Here is a 21111-nt window from a genome sequence, read left to right on the forward strand (position 1 = left end):
TCAATTTAAAAGACAAAGAGAGCAGAAAAAGATACCATTGGAAAAAAGATCTCTTTCCCGAGGTTATAAAAGTCATACGTTTGGTAGAGGCTTCAATAGTATAAAAACGATACAATCCAAAAATTGTATCTCCCTAGCATCAGTAGACAGATTTAGAATGATGCCAGTAGCTCAAGGATCTCACAGAACAGTAAGTTGATCAAATTAATTACAGAAAACAGGGACCACTACAAGGGGGGCCAAGGAGAGCTGGATGGACCTGAGACAGGACGGAGGCAAAGGCTCCCCTGGTGCTCCTAGCAGGAGGAGAAAGGGCACCTTGGCTGTAATGGTGACCCTGACAACGGGGGACAGCTGCCAGCTCACCCAAATGAAGAAAGCCAGTTCAAATTCTCAACAGAAAGAACCTAAATGGAGCAGCCATATCTGGAATTGTCCACTCCTGCTTCATGTAGTTTAGGGGCTTTGTGGTTGGTACAAATATCTAGGTTAGGAGGGAGAAGAAACTCTTGAAAGGAAGATGAACTTTTTCTAATCATTGACCCAAACTGGAATTTCAAGTTTAAATTTCATCCTACCACCAGAGATGGGGACTCAAGGCCAGGATGAGGTCAGTTATAAAAAACATACTACATCTCTGATATAGTATAGAACATAATTTCAATCCTATTAAAAGTAAAAAAAAAAAAAGTCAGTGTTAGCTAACTGACCTCTAAGTTTCAGGGACCTACAAATCTATGAATTTATATATCATGAAAACTGAATTCTCTAACCCATGGTTTTCAGACTTTATTTTGAATTAGAGACACTAATTCCACAGGATTAGGGTTAATTGTGGGGACTGCATATTTAAACAAGCACCCTGGATTCTGTTAAAGCTGTATCGTGTTGAGAAACCTGCTTAACCTAACTCCTTCCTTCAAGTAACTAAAAGGGGGCTCAACTTGCATGTTTTTAGAGTAAAAATGGGCATTAGAACTGCAGTATGACACCATTTATGTCATAAAACTAAGCGCGTGTACAAATTTTAAAACTATATTTCTTACTGCTTTTAATAGCATTCAGTCACATAATTTATAGTGGCATAGGTTTATAAAAGATGTTTAAGGCTAGTTGGTAATTTAGTCTTATCTTGGGTTTTCTTTTAAAATTGAGAATAGGGGAACTAGTTTCGAGTTAAAGGATATTTCGGGATGATACACTGACTATAAATTCAAAAGGTACAAAAAAAGGTACACTGATTATCAATTCTATAAACAGCAAATGTGAATGTAACTTATTTAAGCCTATTGATTCACATTTTTAAAAAAAGCACCCTCATTTCTTTATAGTTGAGTACTTCAAATGGTTCTTGAAAGTCTACTGTAGACATGATATACTCAGGCCAACTAGTTGGGGGCTGGGGGTGAGTTTATGTGACCACGTCCAATTCAGAGTCTGATTCAGAGTTAAAAATCAAACTGCATTACACAAAAGTTACAGTCATGGGTAGCGTGATCAGTTCCTCAGATAATACAGCTTCCAAAGCTCTCATTGTCCCGGTTACCCTCCTTTTTCGCTTTCACTTACACATGTCTTTCTTCTCAAGAAACAAAACATATAAAAGTCCACTAAGATTCTGAAAGTCACAGTCTGCATAGCACTGAACGGTGGGAGCTTTGGCGTCTGAAATTACAGAGTCACTTTTGTTACAAATATTTTCTTCATTCTGGGTCAAGGCGAGGTAAAACAGGAAGAATAAGATTCCCAAACGCAGAGTCTTGAGTTATGAAGTATCCAGATGAATGTGCGTGTGCATGCTGGGAAAGAGTTAAAAAAAAAAGAAGGAAAAAAAAGGCAATTAAGCTTTCAGAGTCACAATTCTCCAATCAAAGCATTAACATTACTTATCCTTTCTGAGTGCTTGAGGCCAAATTTTGTTTTAAAAATCAGTTCTTATGCTGTTAATTTTGTTGAAATACACAGGAGATGGACAATAATAAAGAATCCATATTAGCAAGTTGTATCAGGTACTAATTTATCATCCCCACTCTCTCCTCTGTGACTCTCTTCAGTCAATAACTGAGTCAAAGACATGAATTACTTTGTTCCCTGGAGTGGGGAGGAAAGCTAGCAACAAAGGTCCCAAAGTACTCTGCTCTTGATCAACAAAGCAGGAGCTTGAGAAAGAGGGCGGGAGTTGGAAGAAGGGGAAAGGCAGCTGATTACTGGTGATTAAGACACCAACATTTTGTAGAGAATGTTGGAATATAAATAACAGAAAACCACCAGTGACTTCCCTTTGTCACTAAACAAAGGAGGACTATTTATAGGTTGTCTAAAGTGAGATGATCTTTAATGTGCCTTCCAACTCTGAGATTCTGAGGTTTAAAAGCATAGGTAATGATGTCTTGTCCGAGGTCTCTGGGAATCTTAGTTAAATATCCAAGATCAATGTAATACTAAAAGTGTTTATCACTATAAGAACAATTTTTTTAAACTGATGGATTATCACATTCTTATGGTAAGAGTTGTCTTTAAACACTTCCTGCACAACAGTCATGCTGACCATTAAAAAAAGAATCCAAACAACAATAAAGAACTGGTAAGACTATCAAAAGACATAATGGCATGATAAATTTGAAAAAATACAGAAGTACCATTAAACTAGCCAGTTCAGCATTCAAGATCATTCTGTCCATCCAAATATCCTAAACTGTTCTGTACACAAGCAATCCCTTGCCAAGTACAGCACAGAATCAATCATGACTGCGTCAGCACCATAAAAGATACTTTCATTACTGCTGTATTGGTCCTTCAAATCCTTTGGGCATGACCGAATGTCAGCAAACCACTGCAATTATGTGTGGAACATTTTTATTGATACTGCTCCCACTGAAATACAAAGTAAGAACTATGCTGGTTTCCAAGCCCCAGGAAACCTCCCATGAGACAAGAATGTCAGTTACACTTTGCTCACCTGCAAAGCTGCCTTCTGTTGGGCTGCAATATGCTGCTGCTCAGCGTGGTCCCGGAAGTCCTTGTTAAGAGAGGGTCTTGAGAGTGCGATGCTAAAATGGGAATCTCGGTTACTTGACTGTTTAGAGACTCCCTTCTTCTGAATCACATTTTTCATCATATATTCTTTATAGAGATTAAAAAAAAAAAAGGCCTTCCAGAATAAGTCTTTTTTCCTTTTCCCACTGTCAATAGTAATTTATATGAAGATAGCCTATGTTATTTACTAAGGCTTCAAATTATCTCCTTTTTATTGATGATTTATGGTCCCCTACTTTCAAACAGATTTGAGGTACTCTGGTCTATTATCAAGTTACATTTATGACAAAAACTAAAGAGATGAATGTTTTAAGCAGAAGGAAGAGTATGTGAGAAGGCCTGGGGCAGAAGAGCTTGATGTGTTTGAAGAAATTAAGAGTTCAGGAGGACTGGAGGTCAGGGTTGGGGAGGAGAGAAGTGGGCTGGCAAAAAACGAGGCGAGGGAGGAAGGCAGGTACTAGGACATGTAGAGCCTTGTGAAGTATGAAATACATTAAGAAACGCAGACCTTATCCTAACAGTAGAGGGAGACTTCCAAAGAGTGTCACAAGCAGAAGAGGGACACGATCAGGAATATCACACCACGGTTCTGAAAGACCGCCACTATGGCAGCCAGTGCTGTCACCTCCCTAACAACTGTCCCTCTCCCTTCTTCCTTGCTAGCGGAACCCAAACTTAGTTATCGATGGCCCCAGGCTTCAGGGTAAGCCAGGCTCTCCCCCAGGGGTGAACGTTGATTAGCAGAAGACAATACCATTCTCCTTGCTGGTTTCCTGTTTAGGCAAGAGAAGGGTTCACAATTCTGGGCAACTAGACTTCACAGGTCTGCTAGGAGGTTTTGAGACCATTTTCCTCAAAAGGACATAGGACAGGAACCTTTTTGGCTTTTACTTCTGCAAGTGGCTCAGCGTAGAGGCGATGCCTAGGCTACTGCAGTCCTATTTTATCCAGTAGGGAGGTGCTGAGCCCTGGAGAGAGGCAGAAAGGAAAGACAAAAGGAAGCGGGGTCACTGCTGACACTGTTGTTTCACTGCAGTAAGCCCCTCTGCAAGCGCCTTATCTTCACGCTCTGGTTAACATGTATCCTAACGTTTAGGCCAACTGTCTGGTTTTCTGTTAGTTGCAGATGAAGACGTCCTAACTGACGCAACTGATAAATGTATTTGAAACAATTTGAGACTACAGGAAAATTCAGTGAGGAAGTAGTAATTGAGGCAAAAAAATGAGTGGCCAGGACCAGGGCAGCATCATAGCAACGACAAAAAATGGACAAGTTTGAGACACATTCAAAATATAAACATAAGAGAATGATAAATGCTTAGAGATGCAAGTGAAAGGGAATAATAAACAATTAAAGTTCACATTTCTGACTGATTACTAGTAGATCTGTACCACTCATGGGGACAAGCAACCCAAGAATATTAAGTAGTTAGAGAAGGAAGATAAGTTTAGTGTGGGATACACTAAGTTTACAGTGCCTTTAGGGCATCCAAATGGAGATGTCTAGGAGGCAGTTTAGTGCCTGAGAGAGGACTAGGCTAGAGATGCAAACGTATAAAAGTTATCAGCACATAAATAACAGGTTGTGAAAGTGGATGCAACTGTTCAGGGAAAAGATGCAGACTCAGAAACTGGGTCTAGAACAGAACTCTGAGGAACATCAACATTTAAGAGACAGGCAGTGGAGAAATGTCGGAAAAAGAAACTGACGTTGAGTGAATGGAAGCCAAAGAAAGAAAGCCTTTTAAGGAGGGACTGTATACAATGGAGTATTACTCAGCCATCAAAAAAGAAATCTTGCCATTTGCAACAATAAACACCATATGATCTCACTTATAGGTGGAATCTAAAAACCAAAACAAACAAAACAAAATGAAAACAGACTCATAGACAGAACAAATGGGTGGATGTCAGAGGGGAAGCAGGCAAGGATGGGAGAAATAGGTAAAGGGGATTAAGAGGCACAAACTTTCAGCTAGAAAATAAATAAGCCACAGGAATGTAATATACAGCATAGGAATATGATCAGTAATACTGTAATAACTTTGCATGGGGACAGATGGTTTCTAGACATTGTGGAGATAATTTCATAATGTATGCACATGTCAAATCACTATGTAGTACACTTGAAACTAACATAATATTGTGCAGCAACTATATTTCTATATATATATATATATATTTTTTTTTTAAAAAAAGGAGGGGACAATCAGTAATGTCAAGTAATGCTAAGAAAAGGGCGTTGGTCCACCAGATTTAGCCATAAGGAGGCTGCAAGTAACCAAGGCTTGAACCTATTCTTTGTGGTGGGGAGGCCTGGAAACCAGAGTATAGTGGGTCAAGGAGTAAATGAGTAAGAAAGCAGAGATGAGTATATATGGACAACTCCATTAAGAGGTCTGGCTGAAAAAGAGGGGAAAGTCAGGATGGTGGCTGAACAGGATAATGGATGTCAGGGAAGAGACTTAAGATGGCAGAAACTGAACACAAAGATCTTTAAGCTACCCAAATTTTACCTGTTTTGTAGAATGCTTAAAAAGTAGGACATTAACAATAATTTCAGTAACAAAAACCATAGATAATTCTTTTCTTTTTTTGGAAAGTAGGCTGTAGGGAAAATTAAATATTCTGATTAGAATTTAAATATTTAAAATCTAATCAATTAAATAATCTAATTTTTTCAAATCCAACTAGAAAATAAAACATAACATGTAAATTCCAATGTTAAAAAAAACAAACCATTGCCAACCAATTTCAGTTATTTTATCCAAGATATTTTTTATATCACTGAATATAAAAACCACATTATTCTTTAATACCTAGCTCCAGGATGATTTGTTGAAGATTGGTTCTGCATTAGTAATTTTCTTTTCTCTTTGTCCAGCTCTGCCAAGATTGCAACTCTATTTTTGTTCTGAAAACCTAAAAAAAGAGAGGGGGTGTGGGATGAGATAGAGAAATAAAACATTTTAGAGCTATTTTATAAACCTAAGCTACCTAGAAACCCAGAAAGCAAAATTCTGTTCTCTAACATGATAATGAAGTCACTAGCAAGTAGTTTCCCTAGATTGTTACTGTTTCTCTACTGCCTAGTTTCCAGCAACTTTAACAGCATGATACACAGATAAATGCAAAGTATAATACTGACTGAGGACTTCTAAGGCTTAGTTCTAAAGAATTTTAATCACCAAAGTATGGGTAACAGCATTTGGCTTTTAACAAAATCTCTGTAGCCTCAAATGCTGCAGAGGCCAATCTCTATCCTGCCCAGGCAATCTCGGAGAGTTTCTTAGTTCTCCGTTTTAGGCCTCTTTGTGAATGCCTCTCTCATGGGGGAAGAAGGTGGTGGGAGTGAGGGGTAGGGAGCATTAAATATACTCAGATCAAAACAATATTCCTTTTTTTTTTTAAACTGCTTTCATTCAGAAATGACACACCGTCTTTAAGGAACAAGTCAAAGAATTGCAACTGACTAGAAAATAATTCTGAGAGAGAAATGGAGCATAACTGACAGGTAACAAACACATACGTCCCTTACCAAATACTGAATTCTAGGTTTGATTTTGAGCTCCAATCTTAAAAAAAGATCTCAAGCAGAGGTTCAAAGTCCTGACCCAGGAGCAGCATCCAACTATATATTTAAAATGTGAATTAAATGCCAACATGTAAACACTGAGAGCATGTATACAAAATTCTCAGATTACTTGCTTCTCCTGAAACATCTCAAGATCTGGCAACAGGGGTCTGGATGTCCCCATGGCAACAATTAAGAACAAAGAAACAGTTGTTCCCTTTAGCTGGGCACTCTCTAGCCTGTTAAAACCTTATCAGATTTGTTTATACCTGCAGGCATTTTAGTTTCTGATCCCTAATTTAGAAGAAAACAAATGCAAAAGTTAAAGGATTAGGAAAGAACTATGGGGGCAAAAAAAAAAAAAAAAAGGCCAGGAACTAGTCACTGGGCCAGCATCACTGTGCTGAAGATAATGAAGGTAGCAGGAAGGAGGGAGCATTCTTCAAGCAGAGCAGACCTAAGCAGTCTTAAGGGTACTCATGTGAGGGATTCTAAGCATTTTATATTGATTATAAGGGAGAATTGGGTGGTAGGATGCATATTTCCTCCTCTCCTGGGGAGAGGGGCAGAGATTGGTCAGGAGCAGTGCAGGATGTACAAGAAACAAGGAGTATTCACACTCAGACTGGGCTCAACTAGAAGCAGTGGGTCTTAGAGCATTTTCATCTAAGCCTGCTCGGAAATCTGGCCTCAGTATACTGACTGTGGCCAGGATTCTGGGCAAAACGTGTCTCCCCACACCCATTTTAGGAATTTGTCATCTCCATTTTCCTTCTCTGCACACTCATGCTTATGCCATCAAGCTGTCATCAAATTCTAGTAATAGGAGATTCCTTCTTTCTGGATCAGATAATTCACAAGAATACATTCTGGTACTTGTGAGAAGATTGTTTTGCAAGCCTTCAAGGTGATTCTTCAACTATTCTAATCCTAAAACCTCCTTCTGGGGAAGAAGCTCTGCCTTTACAAGCCATGTAGCATTACCTGCTCCACACAACCTTATAGACAGGAGTGTCGCAGGAGAAGTCTACTACCTAAGAAAGGATTTCATACAGAATTTCCAAGAATGTACAATATTTAAGCCTGTGAATGCTAATGCTATGGTAAAGGGTGCCATATGTAAAAATAATCGAAACTTTGACAAAATACTATTAAGAAACACCACTAGCAACGTAATAGAAAATGTCAGGTCCAATGATTTAGAGAATCAGAAACAACAACTATCTGGCAGGGGTAGGGAAATGAGGGCAGAGAGAAAGTATTCCCCACCCAACCCCCCAGCATTTGATATGCAACTGTATATTTCAGTATTAATATTATATACATTTTCAATGTATGTAAGCTTGCACAAATTATTTTTAAATGTCTATGATCTGATTGGTAATATTAAAAATTATAATCTCATGAAAATATTGTTTCCAAAGCACAAGGGAGTGAGGTGGCACTGGAAAGAGGAAATAAGAGATACAAAAAGTTCACATTACAAGTAAAATGGAATATATGTATGTGTGTGTGTGTGTGTGTGTGTGTGTGTATAAAAATATAAAAAACAGGGACATTCTGCTGTATGCCAGAAATTGACACACTGTAACTGACTATAATTTTTAAAAAGTAAAATCAGCATTTAAAAAAAACTTACTATTTAAACACTAAATTCAAAGGGTAATTTTTTTAACGTTTTTTATTGATTTATAATCATTTTACAATGTTGTGTCAAATTCCAGTGTTCAGCACAATTTTCGGTCGTTCATGGACATATACACACTCATTGTCACATTTTTTTCTCTGTGAGTTATCATAACATTTTGTGTATATTTCCCTGTCAAAGGGTAATTTTTAAAGTAATAAAAATGTATAAACATTAAAGAATATGATGTAACTGTAATTCAGCAAATGATTTGCAACTAAAACACCAAGCTGGTGTGTGTTAGGGTGGTTGGACTAAGCACTATATAATTTTTTTTAAAAGGAAGAAAACTTTGAGTTTGATAAAAATGTTTCAAGATACAGAAATCTATTCAATTGTTCTGGCTCTGTTTAACATTTCAGAGCTGTGTTGAAGTTTAAATGAAAATTATCCTCTCCTTCCCCTCATTTTACTAAGTTTGCCAAATAGTCAAAAGGGGTGAGTGGAGGCATTTCCAGCAAAGGAAGCTTCACCAAAGGAAGATACACATCAATGCAACAAACAGTGTTAGTGGTCAGTGAAACCTTATAATGAAGAAAATGGTAAGATTTTAAAAGATTCAGTAATATTAAGATAAAACTGGGCTACTGTCATTAACATCTGCCCTTAAAAGAACACACTTCACTGTTCTGTCACTACAGTGACAAGCAACTGTACCTTTGTGATTATCAACTCCATGTGGAACCAATTTTGGTCTCAGATACTATCCTCCACTAAAAAGATCAGAGTTCTAGGGAGAGTATTAGTTCCATGTCTTAGTGCAGGAAAAAAAAAATCAAGGTGGGCTTGGAATATCTTGTCAGAAAGCAAGATTGTTTTTCAAGGTCCAAGATAGTGCTAAAAAAAAACAAAGATAGCAGCTTGAGGTTAGCCAAGCTGTCACAACTGGAACATTAAAAAGAGAATAATTATAACAAAATGGAACAAACTCAATCTGTGATAAGCCATGAATTCATAATAAGATACAAAAAAGAAACTTAAGGTACATAAAAATATTGTAAAGAAGGGTGAAAGTATAGTTTTTATGTTAATAATCAGGTTAGTGTTAACATTTAGGTGTTCTGTTTGTCCTAGTAAGTATATGTCTGTTTATAAAATATAGCTGTGTACTTTTTTATTTAGTTATAGGAGAAAGGGAACTGTGAATAAGCCAAATAATTCCAGAAAAAGCACGCTACGTACCAAGAACAGGAGGGTGAGATCAGTGCCAGTCCTGACACATGTACGACATCTGAAAGGGGACCCAGTGGTCAGTGAGCACCCATGGCCACACACAATGGCCAAGTAGAGACTGAGTTCTGAGTGGGTGAATCAGCGAAATACCCTAAAGAGCTAACGGTATAGACCTGATCCCTCATCTCTTGGGAGATGAAATGTCCATAATTCCGGGCAGGAATGCTACCAGAAAACAACAGTTCATAAATGACAACAGAACAGTGGGTTATAACACACTAATCACATTAAAAAAAAAAAAAGTATTTCATTCAGGGAATAACTGTGGGTTGCAAGAAACTAAAAATCTATAAGAAAGGTACAAGTTAAAAAAAAAATCCCATTAACTTAGCAGGTAAAGTTTTACAGAAGTAACCCAGCGCACACCAACATAGCTTTTAAATCTTCTTTAAAGGCATAACCAAATCTTATGCTTTACCTAGGAATCAAATCCATCAACAAATCTAAACCCTGACTAATCTGAAATTTTGTTTTGATTTGGTAGTGGTAAGACTATCATAACCCTAAGAAGGTATAGAAAAATTACTATAATCCTGGAAAGGTACAGAAATAAGAATCTGGAAAGATTATTATAATTCCAGGAAGAGTTAAAAAAAAAAAAAGTACTACCGACAGAGTAAGAGTTAATTAAACCCATAGGTTAATGTTTTAAAATAGGCTTACGTGTAGTAAGTTTTGCAATCACTATATAAAGTGAAGTATTATAGAAGTCATATTAATTGTAATTTAAACCGTTATTAAAGAGAATAACTAAATAAGCTTGTAATCAATTCTAAATGTTAAAAAAATTTATTTTAGAACTTAGTTTGTAAGTGGGTTTAAAAACCTGAGTATTAATTATGAACAGTGATGAGTATTTTTCTCCATGCACAAAATCCCTTCAGACATTTAAGAACTTGTTAAAATAGTTAAACAAGAAGTCATTAGACAGGGATGGCTCACAGCCTTCCTCCCCTGGTAAAGATGGGATGCCTCTCTCTGCATCTCACTTAATGCCTCATGCTCCCACCCGGAAGCCTGAGTGTCCAGGCAAGGTTATCTCCTGCATAACATTCTGGAGCTTAATGTCTACATACAGGCAGCCGAGAGCCACAGAAACTACTTTACAGGGAAAGGGTACGGTCAGGTCCATTAGATTTTTACTTTCTGATCTTGTCTAATGTGCTCCCTTCTTGAGCTTCCAAAAATAACCTTGTATTAATTTACATGTCAGTTTTGCACAAAATACTATATTATAAATATATATAAGTCAACAGATAGCACTTAGGTAATAACGATAGCTTATTTCAAATTTGAAACTTAAGGCACAAACTAGGTAGTCTATCTGGTTATCTGAAGTTTAATTTTCTAGAGTAAGATTCTCTCACCTTCAGGATTTATACAAACTTACTCTAGGGCATCAATATATAAAACTTCATTGTTTTATTATAATCACTACATGAACTGTGTTTTTCTTTCTAAATACAAACTGTCTCTTGCCATAATTTAACATTTTACTTTTACATTATTTTACATGTATCTTAGTTACATGTATCTTTTACATTCTTAGAAGCATGAGGGTGTTAAAATATATTATCAAATATATTATCTCATATACAATAGGAATTATTTAATATTCCTTTATAACTAACATTTTTCCTAATAAAATTGTCTTAGAATAAAGCAGCACACTCTAAAAGTTCCACGTTTAGAACTGTGTCTCATTCACAATCATATATATTCTCATTTCCACATTCATTTATAGAACCATTTACTCCCACACATTTCTGTGTCACTAAAAATATTCTGGCGTAACTAGCATTACATCAAATTGCATTTAAAACCTAACAGCTGACATTCACTTTATGTGAATAGTTCTATCATACTTAAACAAGGACTAACTGGAATTCTTTTTATTGAGAAAAATCTAAAACTAAAAAATAAAAAATATCTTTGGGGTTATGGATAATCTACTTTCCAATGACAGTTGTTATATTACTTCTATAATAATGATTTTTAAAAAGACATTTTAAAATTTTCAAATCCTTTCAAGTGGTCATCCTACAAGCTACATACTCTTCACAACTATACAGTAAATCAAACTATCATATACTTAAAAGACAGCTGTTTAGTATTAGAGGAAATACTACTGACAGTATTAATTTAACATGTTAGTTACTGATTCAACATATATTCATTGTGTATCCATGACATCCAGGCACTAATGTAGCTTCTAAGAATATAATGATGAGCTACAACTTGACTTGATTCTAGCTCTCATGGCTCTTAAACAGTCCAGTGAAGATGGAGATTATCAAATAATGACACGAATATACAGTTAAAATCTAAGATGAATATAGTCTGAAATAAAGAAATAAAATTCTATAAGCATTTTTAACAATTATTGTAGGAATCAATGTTGAATCAATCTGATCTAGACTGGAAGTAGGGGGAGCGGTGTCAGAAGTCTCCCAAAGGAAGTAATGCTTGAGCTGAAATTTTATATTAATTAGGTTAATTAGGGGTAGGGGACAAAATAACTTCCTGCTTTAGACAGATCACTGTAGCTGTAAGGCTGATAACAGACTAGACAAGAGAAAACGAGACTATGACAGTAGAGCAAGCTAGAGATGACAGAAGTTGTTAGAGGCCAGAGAAATGGAGAGATGAACAGACCCTAGAGCCGTTTAGGAAGTTAAGTCAGCAGGACAGTGAGGATAAATACGCAGTAAAGAATGAGGAAGGTGTCAAGGATGGTTCCTAGGTTTCTGTCTCAGATAGTTAAATGGTATATTATTTCCATTTTTCTACTGCTGCTGTAACGAAGTACCACAAACTCAGTGGCTTAAAAACAACACAAACATATTATCCTACAGTTCTATAGGTCAGTAGTCTCACTGGGCTAAAATCAAGGGTTGCATTCCTTTCTGGAGGTTCTAGGAGAAGATCTGTTTCCTTGCTTTTTCCATCTTCTAGAAGCTGCCTGAGTTCACTGGCTTGTGGTCCCCTTTGTCCAACTTCGAAGCCAGCAACGTTCCATCTCTCTGACCCTTCTGTGGTCATTTCTCTCACTGACCACAGCCAGGAAAAAGTTCTCTGCTTTTAAGGAATCATGTGATTAAAATGGGCCCACGTGGATAATCTTCCCATCTCAAGGCCCTTAACCTTAATCACATGTGCAAAGTTATCTTTGCCATGTAAGGTAACAGGCAAAGGTTCCAGGGATTATAGTGCGGGCATTTTTTGGAGGTGGGTGACGAGAATATTATTCTGCCTATCACACTCCAAAATGAGATATAAAATATATTCAGTGGTTAGAGCTCAAATTCCTATATCCAGGGGAGACTGCCTGTTGGCTAAGTCTTAGCAGAAGAAAAAAATATAACAACATTATTAACATGAATTAATTAGTACCAGTAACTTAGTCGTCTGGATATCTAGTTAATGGCAAACACTTCCTATTCAACTCTTAGCCGCCTTTTGGAATTTACCGAAAATACAGATCAAGGAAAGGAATAAGCCTTAATGTGTGCTCAGGCCATCTCCCTGTGTTCAAGTTCTCTCTCACTCAGACCCCAGGGTCTTATTCCTTTTAAGCTACTGCCACTTTTTCTGTCCTTTGAGGTTTCTTGTTTCTGTACTGTTTATGTGTATAGGAATTATTTATTGTGGAGACTGAATGCCAAGTGCCATAGTTATCTTACAATGATAACTAAAAGAACAATGACTTTAAAAAGATCTTGATCTGTGCGTTGTAATTTATTAATGTCTCCGGTGTAGGGGAGAGAATCCATTGTGTTCTCCGAGCCCTCTTTCAGATCCAGCAGTCTATCACGCGATAGTAGTAATGTGAACTCCTACATTTTTATACACATAAACAGTACAGAAATAATTTAATATAGGGAGTAAAATGCAATAGATCCAAGTAAGTAAGAATTTTAAAATTTCATGGAGAGTCTAGGAGTGTACAGAACATGATATGGGCTCCCTCTGCTGGTGCCTGATAGCCGCAGCTCCAGGACACCAACAAAACACTGACAAAAACAGCAACAAAAGCCAAAGGGCTAATCTAAATTCACTTCAGTTTAGATTAGAGGATGTTTCATAGTGGATATGACTATGGATCAATCAAAGGCAACACTAAAATTGATGGTGCTTTACTGCAACTATTAAGGAAAAAAAAGAGTAACCAGCAAATTGTAAATCTCAAATATTTGTGCTATTAAAACAGGAGGATAATTTAAAATTTATTTCCATTTGGACTGCACTGTGTGGTTTTTAGCAGCATATTTTCTTTCCAAAATGGATTTCTCTTAGTTTCATTTTGTCTCAAATTAAATTACTTTTCATTCGAATCCTTATAACTTGGTGAAAAAAAGAGGTCAAAGACCACGGGGGAATGTCGACCTGTGATTAACCCACAGAGCACATGAATCACACATGCTTATTTGAGAGAACAGAATAGTATTAGCAGGTTCCAGCTAGTAAAGCTATCACCACAGCTAGCTTTTTACAATACTATACCTTCTATAAAACTCCGGTAACCTTTAGTTTGTCCTAAATGCAGCTAATATACCAAAACAGATTCAGTGAGCTTCCAACTTCCAGTACGAGCAGAATAGTCTGGTTAGACTAATCCTGCCATAAATATGATAATGAATTCTGGACAAAATATTTAAACATTCATTATTTGAAGGCCTTAGACACTGACCCAAATCAGGCAGAAACTGCAGCTGGTGGTATCTGGGAACTGGTGGCCTTTTGCACTCCTCAGTCTACAGCTTGCACAGCCTCCTCTTACTGGCTTGAGGTATCACAGGACAGAGTTCAGGGCTGGCAGAGTAACCAGGAAATTAGGGGAGAGACTTGAGAGGGAAAGGCGGAAGAAGTAAAGCCCCAAACACGTCTACAGAATCCACCCAAAGTTTTCGCTTTCTGCTGAACTACACATAACGTGGGGGAGACCCCAGGGAGCCAGGCAGGAAAGCAGCAGCTGGAAGCTGAAAAGAATGAGCAGAGATTTCAGCTGCTGCCCAACAGAAGGGAGACAAAAGTTTGGAGTGTAAGTTGAGTCAAGCCACGTGCTAGAACAAAAATCACATTTCAGAGGCATATAACAGAAACCAGATTCTCTACAATGGATTAATCATAACACCAAGTATTCAATAACAGATCACTTAGTAAGAAAAAGGAAAATGTGACCCGTACTCAAAAAAAAAAAAAAAAATGCAGTCAACAGAAACCAACTCCAAGATGATCTGGATGATGCAATGAGCAGTGACAAAAGACCTGTATCCAGACTCAACACACTCACACACAAAACAATAAAAATAACCCAATTAATTTAACCCAATTAAAAAAAAATGAACAAAAGTCTTGAACAAACACTTCACAAAGGAAGATTTGCAATGGCCAATAAGCACATAAAAAAGTGCTCAGCATTTGTCATTAGGTAAATACAAGTTAATAGTACAATGAGATGTCATTTTACACCCTCTAAAATGGCCAAAATTGAAAAGACCAACAATGCTTTAACATGGGGCAACCAGAATTCTCACACATTGCTGGAGTGAATGTAAAATATGCCACTTGGGAAGAAATTTAGCAGTTTTCCATAAACTTAACTGTACACCCAGCTGCCCCATTGCTAGATATTTACCCACATATTTGCAAAAAGACTTACAAGTAAATATTCAAAGCAGCTTTACTCACAATGTCCAAAACTGATACAACCCCAAAGCCTCCAAAAGGGAGAATGAATAAATAAATTGTAACAAATTCATACAATGGAATACTAGTCTGCAATAAAAAAGAATGAACTACTGATGCATGGTTCAACAGGGATGGCTCTGAGACAGAACAGTGAGTGTAAGAAGGTGGACACACACAAGTGATTCCGTTAATATGAAGTTTATGATAAAACAAACCTAAGATTAATTTAAAAATATGAAGAGTCAAATAGGAGTTTAGACTTGATATGGAGAGGAAATAGAAGCTTGCTTCAAGTTTTTAAGCAGGAAACGACTTACAAAGTAGAATTTAATACTTTTCAGAGATAAAATTTTGGTTTTTAAGAACTTTATCTTTAAATAAAAACTCCTTATTTAGGATGTATCTAACTTGATCTGCTTTCGAGAGCTCTTAACACAGGTGAAATGTGTATTAAAGTTTCTAGAGCAAAGGAAGATAAAGGCATGGATATTGCCTGGTGACAATATAACTTCCTTAAAAGTGATTCTGAACTCAAGTAAAAGAGCAAGAGAACACAGATATCAGAAGAAGATCTAAGGTTTACAATGCGAATAATCTTAACACAGACTTAAACACAGGATTAATAGCCATTAAGGATGTTCTGTATCTGAGGTGATGTTGGACTTGCTTCAGATATGGGGTTTTACTTTGCTATTCTTTTATTCTGGCTACAGTAACTGCCCTATGTTAAATTTTCTATCAAAATACTTTACTATATTGGGGGAAAGTTCCTAATAATAAAAGAAATTCCAGCACACATTTACCTTGTCCTGAAGGGTTTGCTGCCATCTTCCTATTTTCTGTTTCAACTTTGTTCAGTGGCAGTTGATCAGCACTTTACAATCACCTGTAAAAAATGAGTACACACATATCTTCATCTCTTCAGAAACATACATCTGAAAGGCACAACAGACAAATCAAGGGCCTCAAGTTATTTAATTAGAGTATGAAGGTTAACTTTTATTCTTGGAGATGTTGATACCAACATTTAGCATTACTGTCTTTAATTACATCATTAGGTTGTGTTTACCAAATACTACCAAATGTATCAGCTAATTGATAGCATCAATATGATCACAGGGCTAGGAAGAAAAAGCACTCATTTACTGTGCTTCTCGATTCATTTAAAAAACATACCCCAAACTACTGTGTATACTGAAAGCTAAAAAGGAAAGCAAGCCGAATATTTATGGAGTACATACTCTGCGTCATACGCTGTGTAACATGATTGACAGTTATTTTATTTATCACCACTTAAGGAGATCGTGCCCAAGGTCTCAAAGCTAGTGCGAATACTTTGAGCTGTTAGTTTCCAAACTTCGTGCTTTTGTATTGGGCCTTGGGGAGATTACAAATGATCAATACCCTACTCCTGCCCTCAAGAAACATATAATCCGGTGGGAAAATAGCATCTCATTCAAGCAACCATACTAACAAAGTATAACAAACGCGCTCTTTACAGGGCGTTAACAGTGTTCTTGAAGCAGAGAGGAACTGATTCTCCTGGCGTGGTAAGGGATGCCTTCAGAGGTGCTCAGGAAAGCGCAAGAGCTGGCAAACAGATGTCGGTTTTGAAAGAAATAAAGTTAGGTGTCTCCTGCGGCTGAAGGACAGGGCGAACGAAGCCGGGATGGACCGGAGGGACAAGAGGGCCATCTTGTGACGGGGAACATCAAGCAGGGATGTGACAGGGCTGGACCTGCGTCTCAGAAGGGTCTCTGAGGCGTGCGTCGGGGGAAGGCCGGGCAGGGGCTGCGGCCGAGACCAAGGAGAGGAGGGGGAGTGAGAAATGCTGGGAGGCAAGGGGAGGCCACTGACCTGTGGGGACGGCGGCAGCAGGTCAGCTCCAGAGCCACAGACCATCAATCCCCCGGCGCCGCCAGGCGGCCCTACTTACCCGGAGGCTAGATAGCCTGAGGCCGCCTTGCCGTCAGGTTCTTTCTTCACGGGGGTGCGACCACTCAAAGACCGGCAAATCGAGCTCAACGTGCTGTTCTACAACCTTCCCGCCCCCGCTGAGCTTCCGCCTTTTGATGACATACACCAGAGGGAGCGGAAGTTCCGCCTCCCACCGGGACCCAGCGGCCGCTACTCACGGCGATTTGTACTTTAACTGCCACTTCATGCAGACGCCTCTTCCCTTCCGAAGATTGGCAGCCGAAAAGGCTCCTGGAACATGCAGGCCGCACCATCGGGGGCGGGGACCGAGTGGGGTGGGGCCCGAGTGGGGCGGGGACCGAGTGGGGTGGGGCCCGAGTGGGGCGGGGCGCAGTGACGTAGCCTCCTGGCTCAGCGAGACAGGGGTTGGGCAGAGACCAGCTGGGTCCCTAGCACCGCGAAAGGCCCTTTCATCCAAGCTGCTGGCAGGAGAAAAGCCACCAACCCGGCCAGTCCTGCGACGCTGTGAATCCACTTCGGTTGGGACTGAGGCAGAGCTGCCGCTGGGACTCGGAGAGCGAGCCTTAACAGCTATCGCAGGTTGGGCGTCTAGATACACAAATCCCAGAGATATTTTTCTTTTATAGTTTACATAATTATGCAGGAAAAAAGCACTAAACTTGTAGACATTTTTACTATCGTGCAATAATCTGTACTTAAGAAACGGGTATGCCATATCTAAGAACACGAAGTCTCTCTTAGAGGGATCACCTGATAGCCTGATTCTAGCACAATAGATATATATGTCTTATTGAACAGTAACCTTGTTGTGTGTCACCTGTTCTGTGGTCACTAACCATCTGAAAGTCATGCATCTTTTCTAGAATTTGAACATATGTTTTTAATAATCGGTGTTTGCTCAATAATATATGTTTATGATACACAATTTTGTTGCACATAGATCCATTACTGAAATAATAACACTAAGAAGCATTTACTAAGTGCCTTGTACATGCTCATTGCTTCCTCTTCATCAGCTCTGGTCCTGTCATTCCCTGATTCATATATGGTTTATATTTACTTATATGTTTATTTGTGATTTACTTATGTATTTCTTTATGATTTGTATATTAGATTCAAAGATGTTCAGTTACTTTATGTCTTCAACTGAATTTCAGTGACTGAAGGTCTGTCAGATGCAAAGGCCCAGGTTCTTAAATCTCACATTATATCTGTTCCGGAGGAAGGAATTCCTCCGAGACCAGCTCAGAAAGCTCAGTCGTCTGCTGACTACATTAATCTCAATATAAAGTGAGCATTTTGCTAGTTGGCCCGGACCCGTTTAAGTTAAAAGAACTTTCTGAGTTCTGGCCTGGCTGAAATGATGACTGGGATGTATATGGCTGACAGAACCTCAGGAGAATTTTTTGGATTCAGGTTGCCTGACTAGACAACACTGAAACTAGGGCATAAGAAAGCTTGAGTCTAAGTCCCAAATGGACATTGTGAACAAGCTTATATAAGGTGAAAAAAAAATAGAGTTCTACCCCTAGAACAGTATTTTGGAATTTTGTAGTAAACTCAGCCTCCCCAGAATTCAGAGAACATTATCAGAAGAAAGACAAATTTAACTTGCTGCTGATTATTTTGCCCTTTATTCAGTGGATGTTAGTCCTTGAACTCCTTTGTCTTCTCTTTGAGAGTTTTTGGGACTTCAGTCTCGTAAGAATTTTAACATACAGGTTAAGAGTAGGTTGATTTACTTGGGTTCAGATCCCAGCTCTGACACTTAATAATTGTGAGCCCTTGTTCAACCTTTTGGTGCTTCAATTCTATCATCTATAAAAAGGAAATAAAAATAAATGAATGACCTCTTCACACCCATTAGATAACTACCATTAAAAAAATTAAAAAACCCAGAAAGTAAAATAACAAGTGTTCCAGAGAAATTGGAACCCTTGTGCACTGTTGGTGGAGATGTAAAATGATACAACCCACTAGTAGAAAACACTATAATGGTTACTCAAAATAATTAGGATGTTTTGGTTTTATACACAGAAGAACTGAAAGTAGGACTTCAAAGATATATATGAACACTAGTGTTCATAGCAACACTATTCACAATAGCTAAGACATGGAAGCAACTCTAGTATCCACAAACAGATGAATGGATAAGCAAAATGAAGCATATGTACACAATGAAATTTTATTCACCCTTTAAAAAGAAAGAAATTCTGACATATGCTACAGTATGCATGAACCTTGAGGACATTATGCTAAGTGAAATAAGTCAGTTAACAGAAGGACAAATGCTGTGTGATTCCATTTATATGAAGAATTTAGAGCAGTCAAAATCATAGAGACAGAAGGTAGAATGGTGGTTGCCAGGGGCTTGAGGGGAAGGGGACAATGGAGAGTTATTGTTTAATGGGTATAGAGTCTCAGTTTTATGAGATGAAAAGAGTTCTGGAGATGAATGGTGGTGATGGGGTTAACTAAGAAAGATCTGTGTTTTACTGGGTATCTTGGTACTTGGTCAATAAGTCAGCTGATAAATATGGAGACCCTGCATATCTACTAGGGGAAAGTCTAAGACAAAAGAAATGTCTGTTACAGTCCTGTGGCTCTGTTAACTGACAAGGAAATGCCAGGTAGCAGTCTGAGAAGTGCTTCCTCCTGAGGCATTATGATTATTACAGACCTTCAGGATCAGAGTAGAGAGCTGAGAATAGTCCCCACATTCCAGCTGGAGCTACCCTAAGCCTCTTCTGCTATTTTGTGATTAAATATTTATGGGAAATGCATGATGCTAGGCAGCCTTTAAAATCAAATGTGTAGGAATTTGAGACAATTCCTGTATTAGTTATCTATTGCTTGTAACAAATTGTCCCAAAACTTGGCAATTTAAAATAACAAAGACAGTTCCTGAGGGGCTAGAATCAAGGCAGCATAGATGGGTGGTTCTGGCTTAGGATTTTCCGACCATTTGTTCTGCCAATACTGCTGGTCACACAGCCCAGCCTTGGTACAGTGTGGGAGGAAACTACAAGGCTGTGAATACAGGAGGTGGGATTGCTGGGGACTATCTTATCCATTCAGGCTACTGTAATAGAATACCATAGACTAGAAGGCTTATAGACAACAGAAACTTATTTCTCACAGTTCTGCAGACTGGAAAGTCCCAAATCAAGGTGCCAGTGTGGTTGGGCTCTGGTGAAGGCCCACTTCCTCATGGACAACTGTCCTTTTGCAACAACCTCACATGGCAGTAGGAGTGAGGGATCTCTCCAGGGTCTCATTTATAAGGGCACTAATCCCAGTTATAAGGACTCTGCTTTCATGACCTGATCACCTCCCAAAGGTCCCACCTTCAAATACAGTCACATTGGATTAGGACTGGGGTCGGGGTGGGGAAGACGCAAACATTTAGTCCAAAGCAGGGACCATCTTAGAAGCCAGCTGCTACAACAACATTACTCAAACAAAATGTGTTCTTACTTCAGATCCTGGAAGAGAAAATGAAGTGAACTTAGTCTAGGAGACTTTTAATTACAAAAAGGGGCAGAAATGCCCACTGGTTAAGAGGGCAGCCTCTAGAACCGGACTTTCTGGGTTCAAATACTGGCTCTGCCCCTTATGGGGCGAACACTTCAATAAGTTGCTTCTCTGTTCGTCAGTTTCCTCGTCTGCATTACTGTTTTGTCAAAGTTCAAGGTGTTTGTTCTTCTTAAACTATTGCACTAGCACTGTTAACCACTCCCCAGATTTGGTACCATCTATAAATTTAATAAATTTGTTGAAAGGCTCTTATTTGAGATCACTAATGATAAAATACCAGCCATATGCTGCTCCAAATCCCCTAGCATTCTTAAAGTTCCTTTTAAATTAATCAGTACCTTTTATTTACTACTCTTGGGCCAATTTTATTCAACCCTGACTTTAGGAAAAGACTGCATTCCTATTGTGACTGGAG

At 38.4% G+C, this 21111-nt stretch overlaps 1 protein-coding gene across 2 annotated transcripts; it reads right to left on the reverse strand.

Annotated features, from left to right (window-relative positions):
- Nucleotides 1-1619: 1619 nt before the first annotated feature.
- INIP (INTS3 and NABP interacting protein) lies at nucleotides 1620-17316 on the reverse strand. 2 transcript variants are annotated; one of them, XM_031450212.2, is made up of 5 exons: nucleotides 17079-17316; nucleotides 16025-16107; nucleotides 5856-5958; nucleotides 2960-3050; nucleotides 1620-1799 (listed from the first exon to the last, which is right to left on the reverse strand). In XM_031450212.2, exons 2-5 carry the CDS (start codon nucleotides 16047-16049, stop codon nucleotides 1704-1706), a joined length of 315 nt encoding a protein of 104 aa, XP_031306072.1. In that variant the 5' UTR covers nucleotides 16050-16107; nucleotides 17079-17316; the 3' UTR covers nucleotides 1620-1703. The 2 variants fall into 2 exon arrangements, with proteins under 2 accessions (XP_031306072.1, XP_031306073.1); XM_031450213.2 differs by having other exon boundaries at nucleotides 17158-17312.
- Between the last annotated feature and the right edge of the window lie 3795 nt (nucleotides 17317-21111).

This window comes from Camelus dromedarius, chromosome 10, assembly GCF_036321535.1.
Source record: "Camelus dromedarius isolate mCamDro1 chromosome 10, mCamDro1.pat, whole genome shotgun sequence".
In the NCBI taxonomy this organism is placed as follows: Eukaryota; Metazoa; Chordata; class Mammalia; order Artiodactyla; family Camelidae; genus Camelus; species Camelus dromedarius.